We start from the raw sequence: 19,783 nt of genomic DNA on the forward strand, positions 1-19,783 counted from the left end.
TTTTAAATCGGATGTGTGGAAGCATTTCGGTTTCTTTCTAAAAAGATACGAGAAAGGAGAAAAGGTGACAGACAAAGACAAAAACAGAATGCAGGCGCTGCCAGACTGTGGTGAAATATAAGTCGGGGAATACGACTAATAACAGTGATGGGGACTGCAGAACACAGCACACTGTTCAGATTGATGCAGACGTTGACTTGTACCGCAGAGAGACCTCTATCTCACTCATGACTTGTCCTCTCAAGTGGTGGAAAGACAATGCACAACGTTACCCACTGCTGTCAACCTTGGCTAAATCATATCTCTCTGTCCCAGAAACCTCAGTCCCAAATGAGAGGGGTTTTTCTGCTGCAGGGGACATGCCCAGACCCCAGCTTTCACCAGATTATAGTTATATGATCATTTTCCTTATAAAACCCCTCTCTATATGAGTGAGTGAGGGATTAAATGTTGAATGTGATGAGTTTTCAACAATACTAAACTGAAACTTTATTTTTTTATATGGTTTAATAGTTTTTTTATTATTAAAATTGAAAAATTGAAGTTCCTGTTTGGAAGCTTACAGATAGATGGCTGATTTGTGTCATTGATATGTTCAGTGCTGAGGTAAATAAACACTTTTGCCACTTTTTTCGAGTCTTTTCATTAGTTTTGTTTTTTCCTGTAAATGATTCAATAAAGACTGTACCATGACATTCATACCGAGGTATTATCGTACCGTGAAATTCTGATACCGTTACATCCCTAATATATATATATTAGAGGTGTGAAGCTATATACTGGCCTCACGTTTCGGTTCAGTTTTGATTATCATGCCATCGATTCGCTTTAATTCGATATCTCGGTGCATCACGGTGCATTGACGATGCTTTCCATACACAGTGTTGTATTTTGGGAGGGCTATAACAAGCTGTCTGTATAAGCACACACACACACACACAAAGCATCACGCTGTCTTTCATTCACACACATACACAAACATAGACAGCACCACACAAATAAACACGCACGCGCACTTGCTTACTCGCTCGGGAGCGAGATTGTGAGACCGCGCACTCCTGTTCAAATGACACCAGAGTAACCGACCGCTCCCGCGCTTTATTTGGAAATTTATTCCGCGCAGCATGATACCTGGTTAGGTATGCAGACCTATTTCCAGAAGTATCGTTGTAACAGCTGAGAGGAAAAGAGAGGGGAGGAAAAGTCACGACAGCAGGTGAAATGGGCCACAGTGAGAGAGAGAGAGAGAGAGAGAGTTCACTTTCATTCCCTCAATCGCAGTGAAATAGGGGCATCTGCTGTAAGTGTCAGTGACAGATTGTCCAGAAAACGCACACACACACACACGCAGTGAAATTGTGCACACTTTCTGCATTTTTAAGTAGTTGGCTCTTGGAGTGTTGTAAATACCCACACTCGCCTCGCTCGCGACAGAGAGCAAATGAGATAAATGACGTCAGTATATATATATATATATATATATATATTTTTTTTTTTAAGGAGGCTGTGTCCCAGAGGAACTTTGTCTAGCAACACCTTTGCTAGTTGTCTAACAGCTTTTGTCTAACAAGTATAATATATAAACAAAATATCTGAATAACAGATATATGCCAATAATTATTTAATTATGACCAATTATTAATTAACAGTAATTAAATTCAGAATGGCGTCATGGTGGCTCAGTGGTTAATGCTGTCACCACACTGCAAGAAAGTCACTGGTTTGAGTCCCTTCTGGGTCAGTTGGTGTTTCTGTGTGGAGTTTGCAGTTTTGCTCCCCATGTTGGCGTGGGTTTCCCCCGGGTTCTCCAGCTTCCCCTACAGTCCAAACACATGCGGTATAGGGGAATTGATCAACTACATTGGCTGTAGTGTGTGTGTGTGTGTGTGTGTGTGTGTGTGTGTGTGTGTGTGAATGCAAGAGTGTATAGGTGCTTCCCAGTACAGCGTTGCAGCTGAAAGAGCATGTGCTATGTAAAACATATGCTGGATAAGTTGGCGGTTCATTCCACTGTGTCAACCTCTGATAAGGACTAAGCCGAAGGAGAGTGAATGAATGAATTCAGAATTTCTTACATTATATTGTCATGGATTAATTTCTTAGCTTTTTTCTTAAGCAATCGTCTCTGTAAATGAAAGGAATGTTCATCTTTAGTTGAAAAAATATAATAATTCTGCTAAATATATGTGTCTCTGCTTCTCTGAATTGATTTATACACACCTGTTCAACTCATATACAGTATTTAAGGCAAGCACATCACAAGTAACTCTATTTAAAGTACTGAAATATGTGTGTTTCCCATCAGGTGAAGTCTTTTGAGAAGGACCGTCAGTCGGAGAAAAGAATTCCCGAGTCGGATCTGGTGGATCACTTCATCCAGAAGAGCCGGACCAAACTCTCTGAGGAGAGAAACAGGTGATGTGAGGGTTCTGTTGGGTTGCTTTGTTGTCTACTAGCTGTGTTTCCATCCTAAGATGTGAATTAGACTTGGAGTCAGAAGATTTCAGACGCTTTCCTCCAGTGTGACAACAGCAGTGATGAGCGTCCATCCGAGAACCAATAGGAGCACAGAATCTGATGACGCAATCCATGCAAGAATTCAAATGAGCGCGGGGAAATGTCAGAACAGTTTTACGTCCTGGTTTTATTGTGGAGGCACGCTGTGTGCAAAATTTCTGCTACAGTTTGTTTACGTTTGCTGTGAAGAATCATTCTCAGTTATGCTCATATGCTTTGTATGCATATTTTCAGATTGTATTGGTGTCCATTGAGCATGTTTTATATTTCTATAAAGATAGGTGTATGGGAACACAGCTAGTGATGCAGTGTTAGTTGTGTTGTTGACTTCTGCTAACGCTCTTCTGTCCTTCATCAGAGAGATATCTGAGAGCGCGTCTCTACAGAACCCAAAGGGATCATTACTGGGAAACTCAGGTGCGCTTCTCTTGTGTTTTATCACACAGCAAGCTTCAGATATATGGCAAAACATTAAGGGCCCTATCACACACCCAGGAGCCAAGTGCAAGTGTCATCAGTCATTATTGCAGTGCAGTAAACACACCGCTCTCTGCTCTTCTAAACATGTTAATGTGATTGGTTTAACAGCTCAACTGATTTGAATCATCATGTATTTGAAGTCATTTTCTGACTCACTGTGAATCGTTACATCCCTACCTCTGACTCAAACACTGACAGAACTGAGATGAACATATGAATCTTTTTGAGTGTGTGTGTGTGTGTGTTTATTTGTTTGTTTGTTTGTTTATTGTGCGTCAGGTGTGTGTGATTCACACTGCAGCAGCGGCCTTATGTCCATGAATGTGAACCTGGTGACTCCAGAGAAGATCTCAGCCAGTTCCAGGCGGAGATACGAGACACAGGTCAGCATGAGCTCACACACACACACACAAAACCACGAAACTTTACATGGAAACTTTTACCCAGAGTTCAGAGTGATCCTCCAGTAAACAACTCACTGATTCAAATGATCCATTCAAAATAAGGCTCCAGTAAACAACTCACTGATTCAAATGATTCAGAGTGAGTCTCCAGTAAACAACTCACTGATTCAGATGATCCGTTCAGAGCAAGTCTCCAGTAAACAACTCACTGATTCAAATGATCTGTTCAGAGTGAGTCTTCAGTAAACATCGCAATGATTCAAATGACCCATTCAGAATGAGTCTCCAGTAAACAACTCACTGATTCAAATGATTCATTTAGAGTGAGTTTCCAGTAAACAACTCACTTATTCAGATGATCTGTTCAGAATGAGTCTCCAGTAAACAACTCACTGATTCAAATGATTCATTTAGAGTGAATTTCCAGTAAACAACTCACTGATTCAGATGAGCTGTTCAGAATGAGTCTCCAGTAAACAACTCATTGATTCAAATGACTTGTTCAGAACGAGTCTCCAGTAAACAACTCACTGATTCAAATGACCCATTCAGAATGAGTCTACATTAAACAACTCACTGATTCAAATGAGCTGTTCAGAATGAGTCTCCAGTAAACAACTCATTGATTCAAATGACCCATTCAGAATGAGTCTCCAGTAAACAACTCACTGATTCAAATGAGCTGTTCAGAATGAGTTTCCAGTAAACAACTCATTGATTCAAATGACCCATTCAGAATGAGTCTCCAGTAAACAACTCACTGATTCAAATGAGCTTTTCAGAATGAGTCTCCAGTAAACAACTCACTGATTCAAATGACCTGTTTAGAATGAGTCTCCAGTAAACAACTCACTGATTCAGATGATCCATTCAGAGCAAGTCTCCAGTAAACAACTCACTGATTCAAATGACTCATTCAGAGTGAGTCTCCAGTAAACAACTCACTGATTCAAATGACCTGTTTAGAATGAGTCTCCAGTAAACAACTCACTGATTCAAATGATCTGTTCAGAATGAGTCTCCAGTAAACAACTCATTGATTCAAATGACCCATTCAGAATAAGTCTCCAGTAAACAACTCACTGATTCAAATGAGCTGTTCAGAATGAGTCTCCAGTAAACAACTCACTGATTCAAATGAGCTGTTCAGAATGAGTCTCCAGTAAACAACTCACTGATTCAAATGACCCATTCAGAATGAGTCTCCAGTAAACAACTCACTGATTCAAATGACCTGTTTAGAATGAGTCTCCAGTAAACAACTCACTGATTCAAATGACCTGTTTAGAATGAGTCTCTAGTAAACAATTCACTGATTCAAATGACTCATTCAGAGTGAGTCTCCAGTAAACAACTCACTGATTCAAATGACCGGTTTAGAATGAGTCTCCAGTAAACAACTCACTGATTCAAATGACCTGTTTAGAATGAGTCTCTAGTAAACAATTCACTGATTCAGATGATCCATTCAGAGCAAGTCTCCAGTAAACAACTCACTGATTCAAATGACCTGTTTAGAATGAGTCTCCAGTAAACAACTCACTGATTCAAATGACTCATTCAGACTGAGTCTCCAGTAAACAACTCATTGCTTCAAATGAGCTGTTCAGAATGAGTCTCCAGTAAACAACTCACTGATTCAAATGACTCATTCAGAGTGAGTCTCCAGTAAACAACTCACTGATTCAAATGATCTGTTCAGAATGAGTCTCCAGTAAACAACTCACTGATTCAAATGACCCATTCAGAATGAGTCTCCAGTAAACAACTCACTGATTCAAATGACCTGTTTAGAATGAGTCTCCAGTAAACAACTCACTGATTCAAATGACCTGTTTAGAATGAGTCTCCAGTAAACAATTCACTGATTCAAATGACTCATTCAGAGTGAGTCTCCAGTAAACAACTCACTGATTCAAATGACCGGTTTAGAATGAGTCTCCAGTAAACAACTCACTGATTCAAATGACCTGTTTAGAATGAGTCTCTAGTAAACAATTCACTGATTCAGATGATCCATTCAGAGCAAGTCTCCAGTAAACAACTCACTGATTCAAATGACCTGTTTAGAATGAGTCTCCAGTAAACAACTCACTGATTCAAATGACTCATTCAGAGTGAGTCTCCAGTAAACAACTCATTGCTTCAAATGAGCTGTTCAGAATGAGTCTCCAGTAAACAACTCACTGATTCAAATGACTCATTCAGAGTGAGTCTCCAGTAAACAACTCATTGCTTCAAATGAGCTGTTCAGAATGAGTCTCCAGTAAACAACTCACTGATTCAAATGACTCATTCAGAGCAAGTCTCCAGTAAACAACTCACTGATTCAAATGACCTGTTTAGAATGAGTCTCCAGTAAACAACTCACTGATTCAAATGACTCATTCAGAGTGAGTCTCCAGTAAACAACTCATTGCTTCAAATGAGCTGTTCAGAATGAGTCTCCAGTAAACAACTCACTGATTCAAATGACTCATTTAGAGTGAGTCTCCAGTAAACAACTCACTGATTCAAATGATCTGTTCAGAATGAGTCTCCAGTAAACAACTCACTGATTCAAATGATCCATTCAGAATGAGTCTCCTGTAAACAAAACTGCAATACTACAACAATGTGTGTAAAAATGTTCAAGAAGTACACCTATTTTTTTTTATTGTTTATATTTGTCAGCACACATTTCTTCGTTCTTTATTGTTGTGATTAGTATATGAATTCTTAGTTCTTTGCACACTTGATTTGTCATAAATTATGACTGACTATGACCTCTGGTGGTAATGCAAGGTTGTTGCAAAATAAACATTCATTGATAAGTACGTTCAATACTTTGACTAAATGCAATTGTAAAGCAGTAGTTAATACATTTACTGGAGTCATATTTGTGTGTTAACTCAAGTGCTCATGTTCATGACAAACCATTAAACATCCTTTATATTTCTGAACATCTTTCAGATCCAGACACGACTGCAGAATCTGAGCAACAGCTTGCAGAACAGGAGCAGCGACATCGAAGTGCTGGCCGTGAGTACATGATGTCACTTCCTTCTCTCAGATTACAGCTGCACCATATCTGTTTTATTTTTCTGCGATATGAAGACACTTTCACAAGACGGCTTGAATAGCTCTTAGCTCATTTCTCATCATTCATTATTGTCAGCATTGCGCTGTGAAATTATTCAATGTTAAAATATCTATATAAATATGCACACATTTGGATTATGGCTTCCAATAATTATGAAAAAAACAATAATAGAAGTCAAATGATTATTGCATCAAATCCTGCTTCCTTTTCCAGCAGTCTGCATTCACTGTCATGTGGCAATCAGTGCCGTTCACAGCATTGTGCTTGATTTATTAGCGCGCTTAGCCTCCGAAATGCACAGAACACACACCTAAAGTCATATTTTAGCTCCAGCTGCACCCAAATGCTCAAATACATGCAAAAATGAGGCAAAACACAAAAACACTTACTGATCATTCACATAAACTCTCGTTTGTTGTGTAAATGAACATTAAGAATGAATATTATGAACATTAAGAGTTTAAAAATTCTGAAAAATCATAACTTGCTTAAATACTGTACATACATTAAAAGGTTTTGCATCAATTCAGTGAAGCAGAGCAATTTTATTTAGTTTTTAACTCAATAAATTCAATTAATTTTTTAAGACAAATGCATATGCTTAGTAAAATATTCATTGAGAAATGAGTTCATGACCCTGTAAGCTATAAACTGATTGAGGCATTTTTTTGTGTTCATATATTTGGATGTTAACTTGACTATAATAATTGCAAATTAGATTAATATATTACCTAAATAAGCTTTTATTTGTCCGACAACTGCATGCATTTAGTAAACAATTGGGTAACACTTTATAATAACTACACACTATAAATCATTTATTAAGCATTAGCAAATAGTGAATTCATTATCGGTTAAGCATTACCTCTACATTAATAAATGTTAGTAAGCAGTTTATAACTGCAGCCACAAATGCTTTATTCTTGACTTATAAGCACATTTAAAATGTGCTTAATAATTGTATTTTCATACTTAGTTAATGATTAATTTTTCATTACTAAATTAAGTATCGCATTATTTACAAACCAGTTGTATTTAACAGTAGTTAAGGGTTTTTAGGATCATTCAGAATGAGTTAATAAATGATTAATAAACTATTGAAATCCACATTTATATCTCTTATTATTCAGGCACATACTAATAGTCAACTAATATGTTAATAAATGCTTTATTAACTCAACTTCATGCAGTTTTGTGACCTAATCTAAAGTGAGGACTATTCATGCTTTATAAATCCCTTATAAATGACAAATAAAGGCTCAGTTAAATTCTAAACAGGAAAAACGACATTATTCATTCCTATTCATTTAAAGATACACAAATGAAACTGTACTTCAAATTAAAAGTAAATCTTTGCAACCTGATCTAAAATAAAATCACTGTAGAGTTTAAAGATTACACTTTATTACATTGTTTAATTATTATATTGTTGTTTTATCCAGTTTTGTTGTATTTTGACACTCCTGTTATTCAGCAATGTTTAAACTTTACAGTAATTTTACATTTTACAAATGATTGCAAAGATTATCGTTCATTTGATTCTGAGCCTGTAATAGTCATTTATAAGGGATTTATAAAGCATGAGTAGTCCTCACTTTAGATTAGGTCACAAAACTGCATGAAGTTGAATTAATAAAGCATTTATTAACATATTAGTTGACTATTAGTATGTGCCTGAATAATAAGATATATAAATGTGGATTTCAATAGTTTATTAATCATTTATTAAAGAGCCCATATTATACATGAAATAAGGTCATATCTTGGTTGTAAGGGTCTCCAACAACAGTCTAATATGCATGCAAGGTCAAAAAACACTTTCATGGTCTTATAATCTGCATTTATTTTTACCTAATTATCCCAGCGACTCCTTTATGAATCGTCCAGTGATTCATTTGTTCCCAAACCCCTCCTTAGCGCGGAGCTAATCTGCGCTGATTGGACCGATGACAGTCTGTCGCGATTGGTCGACTGCCTTCAGTCAGAGAGGGAAATGGCCAATAGCTAATCAGCAATTTAAAAAGTAATCACAGTTCATACACGCTCGATAGTGTAGGCGTGGACTTTAGCTGCCACACTATGGCCAGTGGATAGTGCCACGGATAACCGAACGAAGGAGACAGTCGTGTACTCGCCATACCACACACACACAAAAACACACACACACCTCCGGATGACAACGCTCCCGCTTCAGCCCGCACCCGCCAGGTTTTAGCCTGAGAACCCGCTCCGTTTTCTGCCCGCCGCGCCCGGTCCCGCTAGAGCGGAGAACACAACCAAATATCACCCAGTATACAGTCCATAAAAACACACACACAGCACAAAGTACACAAAGCTCGTTCGTTCCTTCGCTCTCTCTCTCTCTCTCTCTCTCTCTCTCTCTCTCTCTCTCTCTCTCTCTCTCTCTCTCTCTCCCCGCGCCAGATTTCTGCGGCGTGGGAATACATTTCCGAATAAATCGCGGGAGCAGAACTCTAGCACGGAGCTCCATAAACAAACAGCACGCGTCGCGTTTTTAACGTGACTTTGCACGCGATAAGATAATATATCCAGTTAACCTGATACAGTACACGCGGTTACAAGTAAACAAATCACAACTAAATACATTTGCAAGCTAGAGTCAACGAGGCAACAACTTTAACCGCACGTACTTACACTTGAGAAATGTAGGAAGAAACCCATCCTGACGTCCATCAGTTACTCTTTACTGATCCTTCCTTTAACAAACTCAGATGAAGTATTCTTTGTAGCATGTAGCTTCCAGAAGTTTCCAACTGCTTGGTTATAATGCTGATGTTTCACCTTTGGGTAGAGACTCAATATATCCATCTGCAGTGTGACTTCAATCGACCGGCATGTTTGTGTGCGTGTGTTTGTGGGTGTGCGTGTGTTTGTGGGTGTGTGTGTGTGTGTGTGTCTGGGTTACTGCGTCAGAGGGCGGGGCCTCAGGTTTGAAATCTCCCGGGTTTGCGCGTGCACGTGAATAACTTGGTTTCGTTCGTACGTCATGGCGAAACACCTAATGAGTCGGTATCAAGGCGACTCGTTTGAAGCACTATGATTCGACTCTTTTATAGATGAATCAACAGTTTTAAACACTGTATTCTTACAGATTTAAGCCTTAGCTGGATACTTCACTTCACTTAGAGCTGTGTTACACACTACATGGAGGGGAATTTTCAAAAACCCATAATATGGGCTCTTTAACTCATTCTGAATGATCCTAAAAACCCTTAACTACTGTTAAATACAACTGGTTTGTAAATAATGCAATACTTAATTTAGTAATAAAAAATTAATAATTTACTAAGTATGAAAATACAATTATTAAGCACATTTTAAATGTGCTTATAAGTCAAGAATAGAGCATTTGTAGCTGCAGTTATAAACTGCTTACTAACATTTATTAATGTAGAGTTAATGCTTAACGGATGAATTCACTATTTGCTAATGCTTAATAAATGATTTATAGTGTGTAGTTATAAAGTATTACCAACAATTGGATTAATATATTGTTTATGCTAATATATATATATATATATATATATATATATATATATATATATATATATATGTATATGTACACACAGTTGAAGTCAGAATTATTAGCCTACTTTTGAAATTTTTTATTCTTCTTTAAATATTTCTTAAATGATGTTGAACAGATTCAGGAATTTTTCACAGTATTTCCTCTAATATTTTTTCTTCTGGAGAAAGTCTGATTTGTTTTATTTCGCCTAGAATAAAAGCAAATTTAATTGTTTTAAGGTCAATATTATTCACCCCTTCAGCAATATTAGTGTTGGATTGTCTCCAGAACAAACCACTGTTATACAATGACTTGCCTAATTACCCTAACTTTACCCTAATTACCCTAGTGAAGCCTTTACATGTCACTTTAAGCTGAACACTAGTGTCTTGAAGAATATCTAGTCTAATATTATGTGCTGTCATCATCAGTTATTAGAGATGAGTTATTAAAACTATTATGTTTAGAAATGTGCTAAAAAAAATATTTTCTCTGTTAAACAGAAATTGGGGAAAAAATAAACAGGGGGGCTAATAATTCTGACCTCAACCGTATATGTATGAAAGCTGGTGTCATTACTTTGAAACGTTTTATGTTTTAATGCATGTTTCCTTTTAGATTAAGTGTTAATTCCTAAAACTAAAAGATCCTGGTTAAATTAAAATTTCATTAAGTGCAAAAACTAAAATTTAGGCCTTAAAAAGTCTTAAGACTCGTACAGACCACGACGCTTTTCGTCTGCGTTTATGGTGAGAGTTTTACGAGACGTTTTTCCGTATTTAAACCCAAGCGATTTTCACTGGCGTCGAGCAGAAGAGGATGCAAAATCACTCCTTGATGTTAGATAGCGTTACACAACTTTAAGCTTCTGACATCCGCTTGTAACACAGCAAAAGAGGAAGACAGAAAGTTGACACGCTTGTTGTTCAAGTTAGATTAGATTAGATTCAACTTTATTGTCATTACACATGTACAAGTACAATGCAACGAAATGCAGTGAAGTTACTGGTGACTCGAACAAGCATGGATGGTTCAAGCTGCAGCTCTAGCGATGATGAAATGATTATTGTTCACAGAGCATTAAGCAGCTTCACGTTCATATCGCCTCTGGGCATCTTCTTCAATGTGCGCTCGCATTGACAGTTTTGCGCTTGAGCACCTCCAAGTGCTGTTTACTGTCTCTTCAGCAGCTCCTTGCACATGATCAAAAGTGCCGATCTGATTGGTGGAGAAGGTTTTGATGCAGCATGTCAAAACAAAAAAAAAAAAAAAACGAACATGAGGTGTTTTTTAAAATAACGCTTTTGCGCCTGCCATTTTGCGCGTTGGTGTGCATGATCACATTGACGCCCTTTATTTAGTCACGAGGCGTTAAACGTCGACGGAAAACATGAGCAAAAAATGTCTCGATGTGCACGGGCCTTTAAATTCACGGAAATGGGGTGTTGTAGGGCTTAATTTCCCTCTGTTCAAATAAAGCTACTAGTGTTGTCACGATACTGGAATTCGGTACCAATTTTGTACAAAAATTGTAAAAACGTCCATTTCCCGCTAACATTTTAGCGCTGTCGATCACGTTCTTAAACGTGGCTGATTTGCCATTGTGTTCACGTGCTCCTGTGATTGGTCGTGAAGGTCATCAGTTCACCAAACTAACCGCTGTTTACTGAGTGTAAACACTAATACAGGGACACAGGAGAGATTAAAAGCTGTGAAGATCAGTCGATTCATCAGCTAATAAACAAACCAGTTGATCTTTGCAGCTTTTTAAACGATGCCTGAATAAACCTAAAATTTGTATTTATAACAGTCTGTATTAGTGTAATTCTGTATTAATAATCCTGTATTAGTGTAATTTCTATAGTCTCTGCATTGAGGTGTATGTGGATCAGTGTTTAGCCGAGTGATTAAATGACTTATTGAATAACTTGGTCACTTTTCAGATGAAGTAATCAGCAAAGTCATTTAAATACAGATGTAATTAGTCAGTAATGACTTTTTTGAACGCTGAAAGACCCTGGTTTTACATTTGAGTTCATGTTTTTATATATTAGAGCTACGTGAAACATGTTAGATGATTTCGGTGTCTGCAAAGTCAGTTTAATGTGATGCAGGCGCCGAAGTTAACGTCTAAAAATGAAGGAAAGTGAAGAAAGCAGATCGTGACTGCAAGTGTTTGTGTGCTGATCTGCTGTCAGGAACACTCCTCACGCTGATTTACACGGCCTGCATATTTAGTTAATTAGTGGCTTTGTGGGTAATAATGAAGTGGTTTGGTGTTGCGCTCTGTTATTACACACTATTACACAAACTGCAGACTGAGACTCGCTCGCTCGCTTCAGTAGATGACTGTAGATCAGACTCTGTCTCTCTGAGGAAACTCAAGAGAAGATGGAGAATGAGGAGGAAGAGCGAGAAGAGAAAGAAGAGGAAGAGGAAGAAGAGAAAGAGGAGGAAGAACAAGCAAAAAGGGAAACAAAATAAGAAGAGGGGGAGGAAGAATAAGAGATGAAGAAGAGGAAAGAAAGACAGAGGAACAAAAACAGGCAAAATAAGGGGAAGAAGGAGAAGAGGGGGAAGATGAAGATAAAGAAGAGGAGGAAGAAATAGAGAAAGAAGAACAAGAAAAGAAAAATAAGAAGAGGAAAAAGAAGAGATAAAGAAAATGGAAAGGAAAGAAGACGAAGAAAGACAAAGAGGAACAAAAAGAGGAAGAAGGAGAATAAGAAGAAAAAGGGGTGGAAAAATAAGAAGAGGAGGAAGAAATAGAGGAAGAACAACAACTACAAAAGAGGAAGAAAACTAGAAAGAAGAAGAGGAGGAGGAAGAATAAGAGATGAAGAAGAGGAAAGAAAAAGACGAAGAAAGACAGAGGAACAAAAACAGGCAAAAGAGGAGGATAAGGATGATGGAGAGAAGAAAAGGAGGAAGAAGAAATAGAAGAGGAGGAAGAATGGAGAAAGAAGAAAAACAACAAGAAAAATAATAAGAAGAGGGAAAATAAGAGATAAAGAAAAGAGAGAGGAAAGAAGATGAAGAAAGACAAAGAGGAAGAAGGAGAATAAGAAGAAAAAGAGCAGGAAAAAGAAGAGGAGGAGGAAGAAATAGAGGAAGAACAGCAACAACAACATCAAAAGAGCAAGAAAGCTAAAAAGAAGAGGAGGAGGAAGAATAAGAGATGAAAAGGAAAGAGGAAGAAAAAGATGAAGAAAGACAGGAACAAAAAGGCAAGAGGAAGAAGAGAAAAGGGAACAAGAAGATGAAGAGAAAGAAAGACAGCAAGAAGAACAAAAAGAGGAAGAAATGGAACAGGACAAAGAAGAAGAGGAGGACGAGGACGAAGAAGGAAAAGAAGGGGAAGAAAAGGAAAGAAGAAAAGAAAACAAAAATACTAAGAAAGACAAAGAGGAAAAATAGTGAATTGAGGAGGAAGAAATAAAGGAGAAGGAAGAAACAGTGAAAGAATAAGAGGAAAAAATAGAGTAAAAAGAGATGTAGAAGAAAGGGAAGAGAAAAAAGAGGAAGGAGATGAGGAAGACGAACAAAAAAAGGCAGAAGAGGAGGATCAAATAAAGGAAGAAGAGAAAGACGAAGAGGATGAAAAGAAGAAGAAAAGAAAAGGGAACAAGAGGATGAAGAGAAAGAAATAGAGGAAGAAGAATAACAAACAGAGGAAGAAATAGAAGAGGAAGAGTTTCTGAGGAGCTTGTAGAGACTGAAACTGTCTGAAGTGAACTTTGGTGCGCGATCAATTGAATCTGACGGTATAAAGTGACACAAAAACACATGGTCAGGTGCGCACGTGTGTGTTTATACACGCATCATCAGTATTCTCAGTACACAAACATACAATACTGGTCGAAAGTTTGGGGTTGTTTATTTTTTTAAATGTTTTTTTAATAAAATGTTTCTCTTCATCAAGCCGGCATTTATTAAATGTAAAAAAAATTGTTAAATGCTTTATTTATTTAATATTTATTTATTTATTTAATATTTATTTATTACTTATTGTATGTAATTTTAAATGAAAATATTACTCCAGTCATTATTGCTTTTATTACTATGACCAATAATAATAACCTGCGTAATATTACACGTATTGCATATTTCCACCTGCGTAACATCACTCGTCTCTGCTCTTCTCCCACAACCAATAACACAGCAATTCTCATCCACGCATTAGTTACTTCACGTCTTGACTACTGTAATACAGTACACTTCTTTCTGGACTTCCTTCCAAACTTCTCTGTAAACTCCAACTGGTTCAGAACCATGCAGCTCGTGTCATCTGTAGGACCCCATCTCACGAGCACGTCACACCACTCCTCTATCAGCTCCACTGGCTTCCAGTAAGATATTGTTTTGACTTTAAAATATTACTTCTAACTTTTAGGCACTTCATAATCTCGCTCCTCAATATCTCACCGAACTTCTCCATATCTACACCCCCTCACCTACACTTAGATCAGCCTCAACTCCACCCTGGTATCACCTCGCACTCGATTGAGCACAATGGGAGACAGATCCTTCAGCTCTATGGCTCCTCGGCTATGGAACTCACTTCCCCAAGATCTTAGGAGCAGTGATAGTCTTCACACTTATAAATCCCGTCTAAAGACCCATCTTTTTAAGCAGGCTTTTACTTAACAATTTTTTTATCATGTTTTTGTTATGTTCTTTTATATTTGCTATTGCGTTTTAACTTGTTTGGTCAATGATTGTTTTTAGTAATGTTTAAGTTGTTTAGCATGTCTGCTGATGCTTATTGTAAGGCACCTTGGGTGTCTAAAAAGGCGCCATTTACAAATAAAATGAGTTATTATTATTATTATTTTTATTATAATAACAAAAATAATAATGAATATTAAAGTGATTTCTAAAGGATCATGTGACTGAAGACCGGACTGATGAAGCTGAAATTCATCAATAATATCCCTGGAATAAACGATTAAATTAAATGATAATCTAATTTTGAACAGTTATTTTATAAGGCAATTACATTTCGCTATTTTACTGTTTGTACTGTATTTATGATGAAATAAATGCAGCCTTGGTGAGCAGGAAAAGCTGATTTTAGCTGTTTTTTCAAAATCCGGTAGTGCAAGTCGCAATTTCTTAGAATTCTGCACAATTTCTTATCACGATGAATCATTTCACAGCACTATCAATCAAGCCTTTATTTGTCACTACATTTTCGAATAGCGAAATTGGACCAATAAGAAAATATATAAGTCTTAAATTCATCATGGCATTAATTGTTGTCTTTAGTGTTTTGTAAATACAAATACTTAAATATTTTAACTCAATTTACAGTTACTAAAGACAGAAATAACAATATCAGTGCTTTCCTAAAGTATCCACTGCTTGTTTAAAATGCGCTGAATCAACACAATTCTTAAGGGTTTTTGTGGGGACAACTGAATTATTTAATCTTCATTCCACTTAAATTGTGAAAAAATAATTAAGTGAAAAATCAGTTTGTGTCGAGACAGCATGAAGCAACTGTGTGCAAGCCAGCATTTATTACAGTGACTAGTAAGCGAGTGCATGAGATCCTCCATCATGTTTACCCTCTGAGTGGTTGAGTTTTCAGACTCTCATGAGTCAGTATTGCTGAAAACACGTCTCGCGTTCAGTCGTTCATCTGCTGTGGTGATTTACTGAAGGATTGTTTGGATGCATGAGCTGGAAAAGGTCAGATGTCCAGAGCACTTCCTGTTGACTGTGTGTTTCTGCTGATAACAGTGTGTGTGTATGTGTGTGTCACATTCCTCCGCAGGTCGATCTGCCCAAGGAAACACTCATCAACTTCCTGTCCCTAGAGGTCTGTACCGCCCGCTATTATTATCAGCTATTCTGAGTAAATAAATGGCATTCCAGTGGAAAACCAGCAGGAAAGGGGATCCTGTGTGTGTGTGTGTGTGTGAACGGTGACAGCCGGATACAGGGAAACCCTCGGCCTGAGCATGGGGAGCAAATATTAGCTGTGTTTCCATCCACCTATTGTTATGTGCGTCTGGGAAATACTTGCAGGTCTCTGGTTCGAGTCCCGGCTGGGTCAGTTGGTGTTTCTGTGTGGAGTTTGCATGTTCTCCCCGTGTATCTGGGGTCGCCACAGCATAACCGCAAACTTATCCAACATATGTTTTACATAGGGAATGCCCTTCCAGCTTCAACCCAGTAATGGGAACACACCACACACACTCATACACTACGGACAATTTAGCCTACTATTCCCTTATAGCGCATGTGTTTGGACTGTGGGGGTAACCGGAGCACCTAGAGGAAACCCACGCCAACACGGGGAGAACATGCAAACTCCACACAGAAACAGCAACTGACCCAGCCGAGACTCGAACCAGCGACCTTCTTACTGTGAGGTAGAGATCTGCGCGGAACTTAATTTTGAATCCCGCTCCCGCCAGGTTTAGCCCAAACCCGACTGCTCCCGCATATATTTATCATTTGTTGTCCCGCTTCTCGACCCGCCCTGTTTTCTACCCACCGCGCACGTTCCCGCTAACGAGCGAAGGGGAAAACAAAACTGAAAACCACCCAGCGATACAGAGACCAGCCTATAACAAGCTGTCTGTATAAACACACACACACAAGCACCAAGCAAGTAACACACACACACACACACATATAGGCATCACCACACACACAGCACAAAGCTCTCTCTCTCTCATTCGCGTGCACACACACACACACACACACACACACACACACACACAAACCTCTAATTCGCGCACACACACACACACACACACACACACACACACACAAACCTCTAATTCGCACACACACACACACACACACACACACAAAAAACAAGCTAAAGGCAGCAGCTGTCTCATTCACACACATACATTTGCGTGCTCGCTCGCTCGGGAGTCGGGAGCGATATTGTTGAACTGCCCACTCCAGTTCAAAATTAAACCGGTTACCGACCGTTCCCGCGCTTTATTCGGAAATTGATTCCCGCGGCGGTACCGCGGGAGACGCAGGACCCGACCGGATTTCTTCGGCACAGTAATAAATTTCCGAATAAAGCGCGGGAGCGGTCGGTAACTGGATTAATTTTGGATGGAAGCGTGCGGTTCAACATTAACTACCCACTGCGCCACCGTGACGCCCTATTTTTTTATATTCATTTACTTTATTATTTTATAGTTTATTTTATTTCTAGTACATTCAAAGTGTCACATTACTGTCATTTTTTTTTACATTTTAATGAAAATTAGAAATAATTCATATTAAATAATGTTTTAAATGTCATTTTCTCAAATATATGACATGTTTTTTTATTGCTTTGACTTTGGGTTTAATACATCAGGTTTATAAATGAAAAGGGGATTTGGCAACTTTCTGAAACAGAATAGGATGTACAGTGTGTTGAAAACGAGATATTGTAATGGATATAAATGTTGTGATGTGTTTATAGCGCTCAGTAATCATCGTGTGTGTTTGTGTGCTCAGTTTGACGGCGAGGAGCAGTTCAACATCAGTGTGAAGACGCTTCTGTCTCGACTGCCCAAACAGAGATACCTCAAACTGATCTGTGAACAGCTCCAGCACTTCAAGATATACAAGAGGTGAGCAGACTACAACAATACAGCGGTAAAAGCATCTCCAGATTAGAGTCATCATAATGGCAGACTCGGCCCTTATAAGAGGAACAAAAAAACGCTGAATTCTGTGAGTGAACACACTGGGCTCTATTTTGACGGTCCATGCGCAGAGTGCAAAACGCAGGGCGCAAACACTTTCAGGGCGTGTCAGGACGCGTTTTTGCTAATTTAAGGATGGGAAAATCTGCTTTGCACCATGGTGCATGTTCTAAAAGGGTTGAGTTTATTTTCTTAATGAGTTATAGGTGTGTTTAGAGAATAAACCAATCAGAGTCTCATCTCCCATTCCCTTTAAGAGCCAGCTGCGTCACGCCAAGAGCACATTCGCTATTTACAGGACGCAAAGTAAGTCTAAGTGGAAAAACTGAGCATTTCACAAGCAAACAGCAAACAGTTAACAGAAAACAGTTAAACAGAGCATCTACTGCGTGAGAATGAGAGATAATGGATCACTTTCACTTTCGCTCTTGGATAGGGAAACCTTTACACACAGACATCAATTAGTCTATAAATAACTAATTTTGTTTGTTAAGCGCAAATATTTAAATTTCAAAACTATTTCTAAATTCAGTTCTTATTTCCAGCAAACGAATAAATGAACAATAATAATGAAGTGTGCTCAAACACCTGAGTTATATCCTAAAACACATGCTGTGCCCCATATAGTCTAAAACCTGACAGGTGGACAAATCTAAGCTTGTTTTTAATAAAACAAATATAAATATGGATATAATAAATAATACTGCTAATAATAATAACATTATACAAAAGCTAATAGTTATGAATGAACTGAAAAAGCCTCCCGAGATGAAGAAGACATAAAGCAGTGATTTTTCATATTTCTGTAGGCTGGAAAATAATATGTTTTGTAATATTTTAATCCTTTATATTTATATCCTATATCTATTCTTATTATATCCTATATATATCCTTAATATTTAATTTTTTTCATATGTAAAGATATTTGCCTATTGCTCTCTTGTGTGTATTAAGCAGTGTGTAAGCGAGGCGCAACTCTGAGTTTAGACCGGGTTTGTTTTGGTCTAATGAAAAATCTATTATAGTTTCTCAAAATAGCAACACGCCAGCGGTCCGCCTCAGAACGTCTCCTTTTTAGAGCAGAACGCCTATGAGTGCACAAATGAGCGCTAATGCATTTGCTATTTAAACAGCGTAGCGCAACGCCTCAAAACAACTCTTGCGCCAAGCTGAAACTACCAAAAGACTACTGCGCCACGCCTTGTGCCACACTGCACCGGGTGTATGATAGGGCCCAATATGTTTCAAGAAAAACCTAAGCAAGTTTGGAGGGAAAAAAAAGTCTAAAAATGTTGAGAGTAGAGGTGCACTGATCCGATATTTGCAGGGTTTGAAATGAACCTTTTTGCTCGGTAGCAACGGTGCTCTTAAAGGGCCATGAAACCCCTCGTTTCAGCAGGGTGTTTTCACACCTCTACTTTGGAAAAAGCCAGAAAAGTGGGCGTGTCCAGCTCTGTTTAGGGCGGAGTGTCGGAGGAAGAAAAGCGGCTTGGTGTGGGAGTGTCTATTTGGGCGCGCTGAATTTCAGAGTCAAAACACACAACCACAGCGGACAAAGTGACTGTGTTTACATGGACATCTGTAGTCGAATTATTTGCCAGATTATTAAATGCTGGACTTTAACTGCAGTTTGGCTCTTTCATTCAGGGAATTCATTCATGCCCCTCCCGACAAATGAGATATTTGATTTGAGGATCTGCTCTAAGCGGGTATTTTTCATGCAATGTTTGATACCGCACGGCGAATGAGAGAAAAAAAACTCTGCATTTACCGGAAACTTAGATGCACACGGCAGGTAGCGTCAGAAAGCCGCGTGTGTTATTCGGGTCACAAAATCCAACACGAGGTTATAGTTTGGTTGTAACTGTTAGTGCTAACTTGTTTACACTCATTGCAATAGTTTGTTTGATACGAATAAAAAACGAACTGAATAAACAAAGAGCACTGGTCACTCACTTACCAAATCTGTAGAGACAGGACAATCACCAGCAACTAGAGCCGCGTCTTTATTAAGAGAAGACGAGCAGTGAATCCGGATCTCAGCGTTTGCAGATGAGAACAGCTCTCAGGTAAACAATAATCCTCCTTAGACACGTAAGTT

At 38.3% G+C, this 19,783-nt stretch overlaps 1 protein-coding gene across 4 annotated transcripts in view; it reads left to right on the forward strand.

Moving 5' to 3' along the window:
- eif2ak4 (eukaryotic translation initiation factor 2 alpha kinase 4) overlaps positions 1-19,783 on the forward strand; it is a 113,202-nt gene that overhangs the window by 84,868 nt on the left and 8,551 nt on the right. For all 4 annotated transcript variants that reach the window (XM_073927947.1, XM_073927948.1, XM_073927945.1 and 1 more), the window contains exons 34-39: positions 2,306-2,415; positions 2,876-2,934; positions 3,277-3,380; positions 6,354-6,422; positions 15,792-15,836; positions 17,492-17,607. In XM_073927947.1, the coding sequence (XP_073784048.1) occupies positions 2,306-2,415; positions 2,876-2,934; positions 3,277-3,380; positions 6,354-6,422; positions 15,792-15,836; positions 17,492-17,607 (503 nt within the window). The remainder of the gene's footprint in view (positions 1-2,305; positions 2,416-2,875; positions 2,935-3,276; positions 3,381-6,353; positions 6,423-15,791; positions 15,837-17,491; positions 17,608-19,783) is intronic.

The sequence above is a fragment of the Danio rerio genome, chromosome 17 (assembly GCF_049306965.1).
Source record: "Danio rerio strain Tuebingen ecotype United States chromosome 17, GRCz12tu, whole genome shotgun sequence".
Lineage (NCBI taxonomy): Eukaryota > Metazoa > Chordata > Actinopteri > Cypriniformes > Danionidae > Danio > Danio rerio.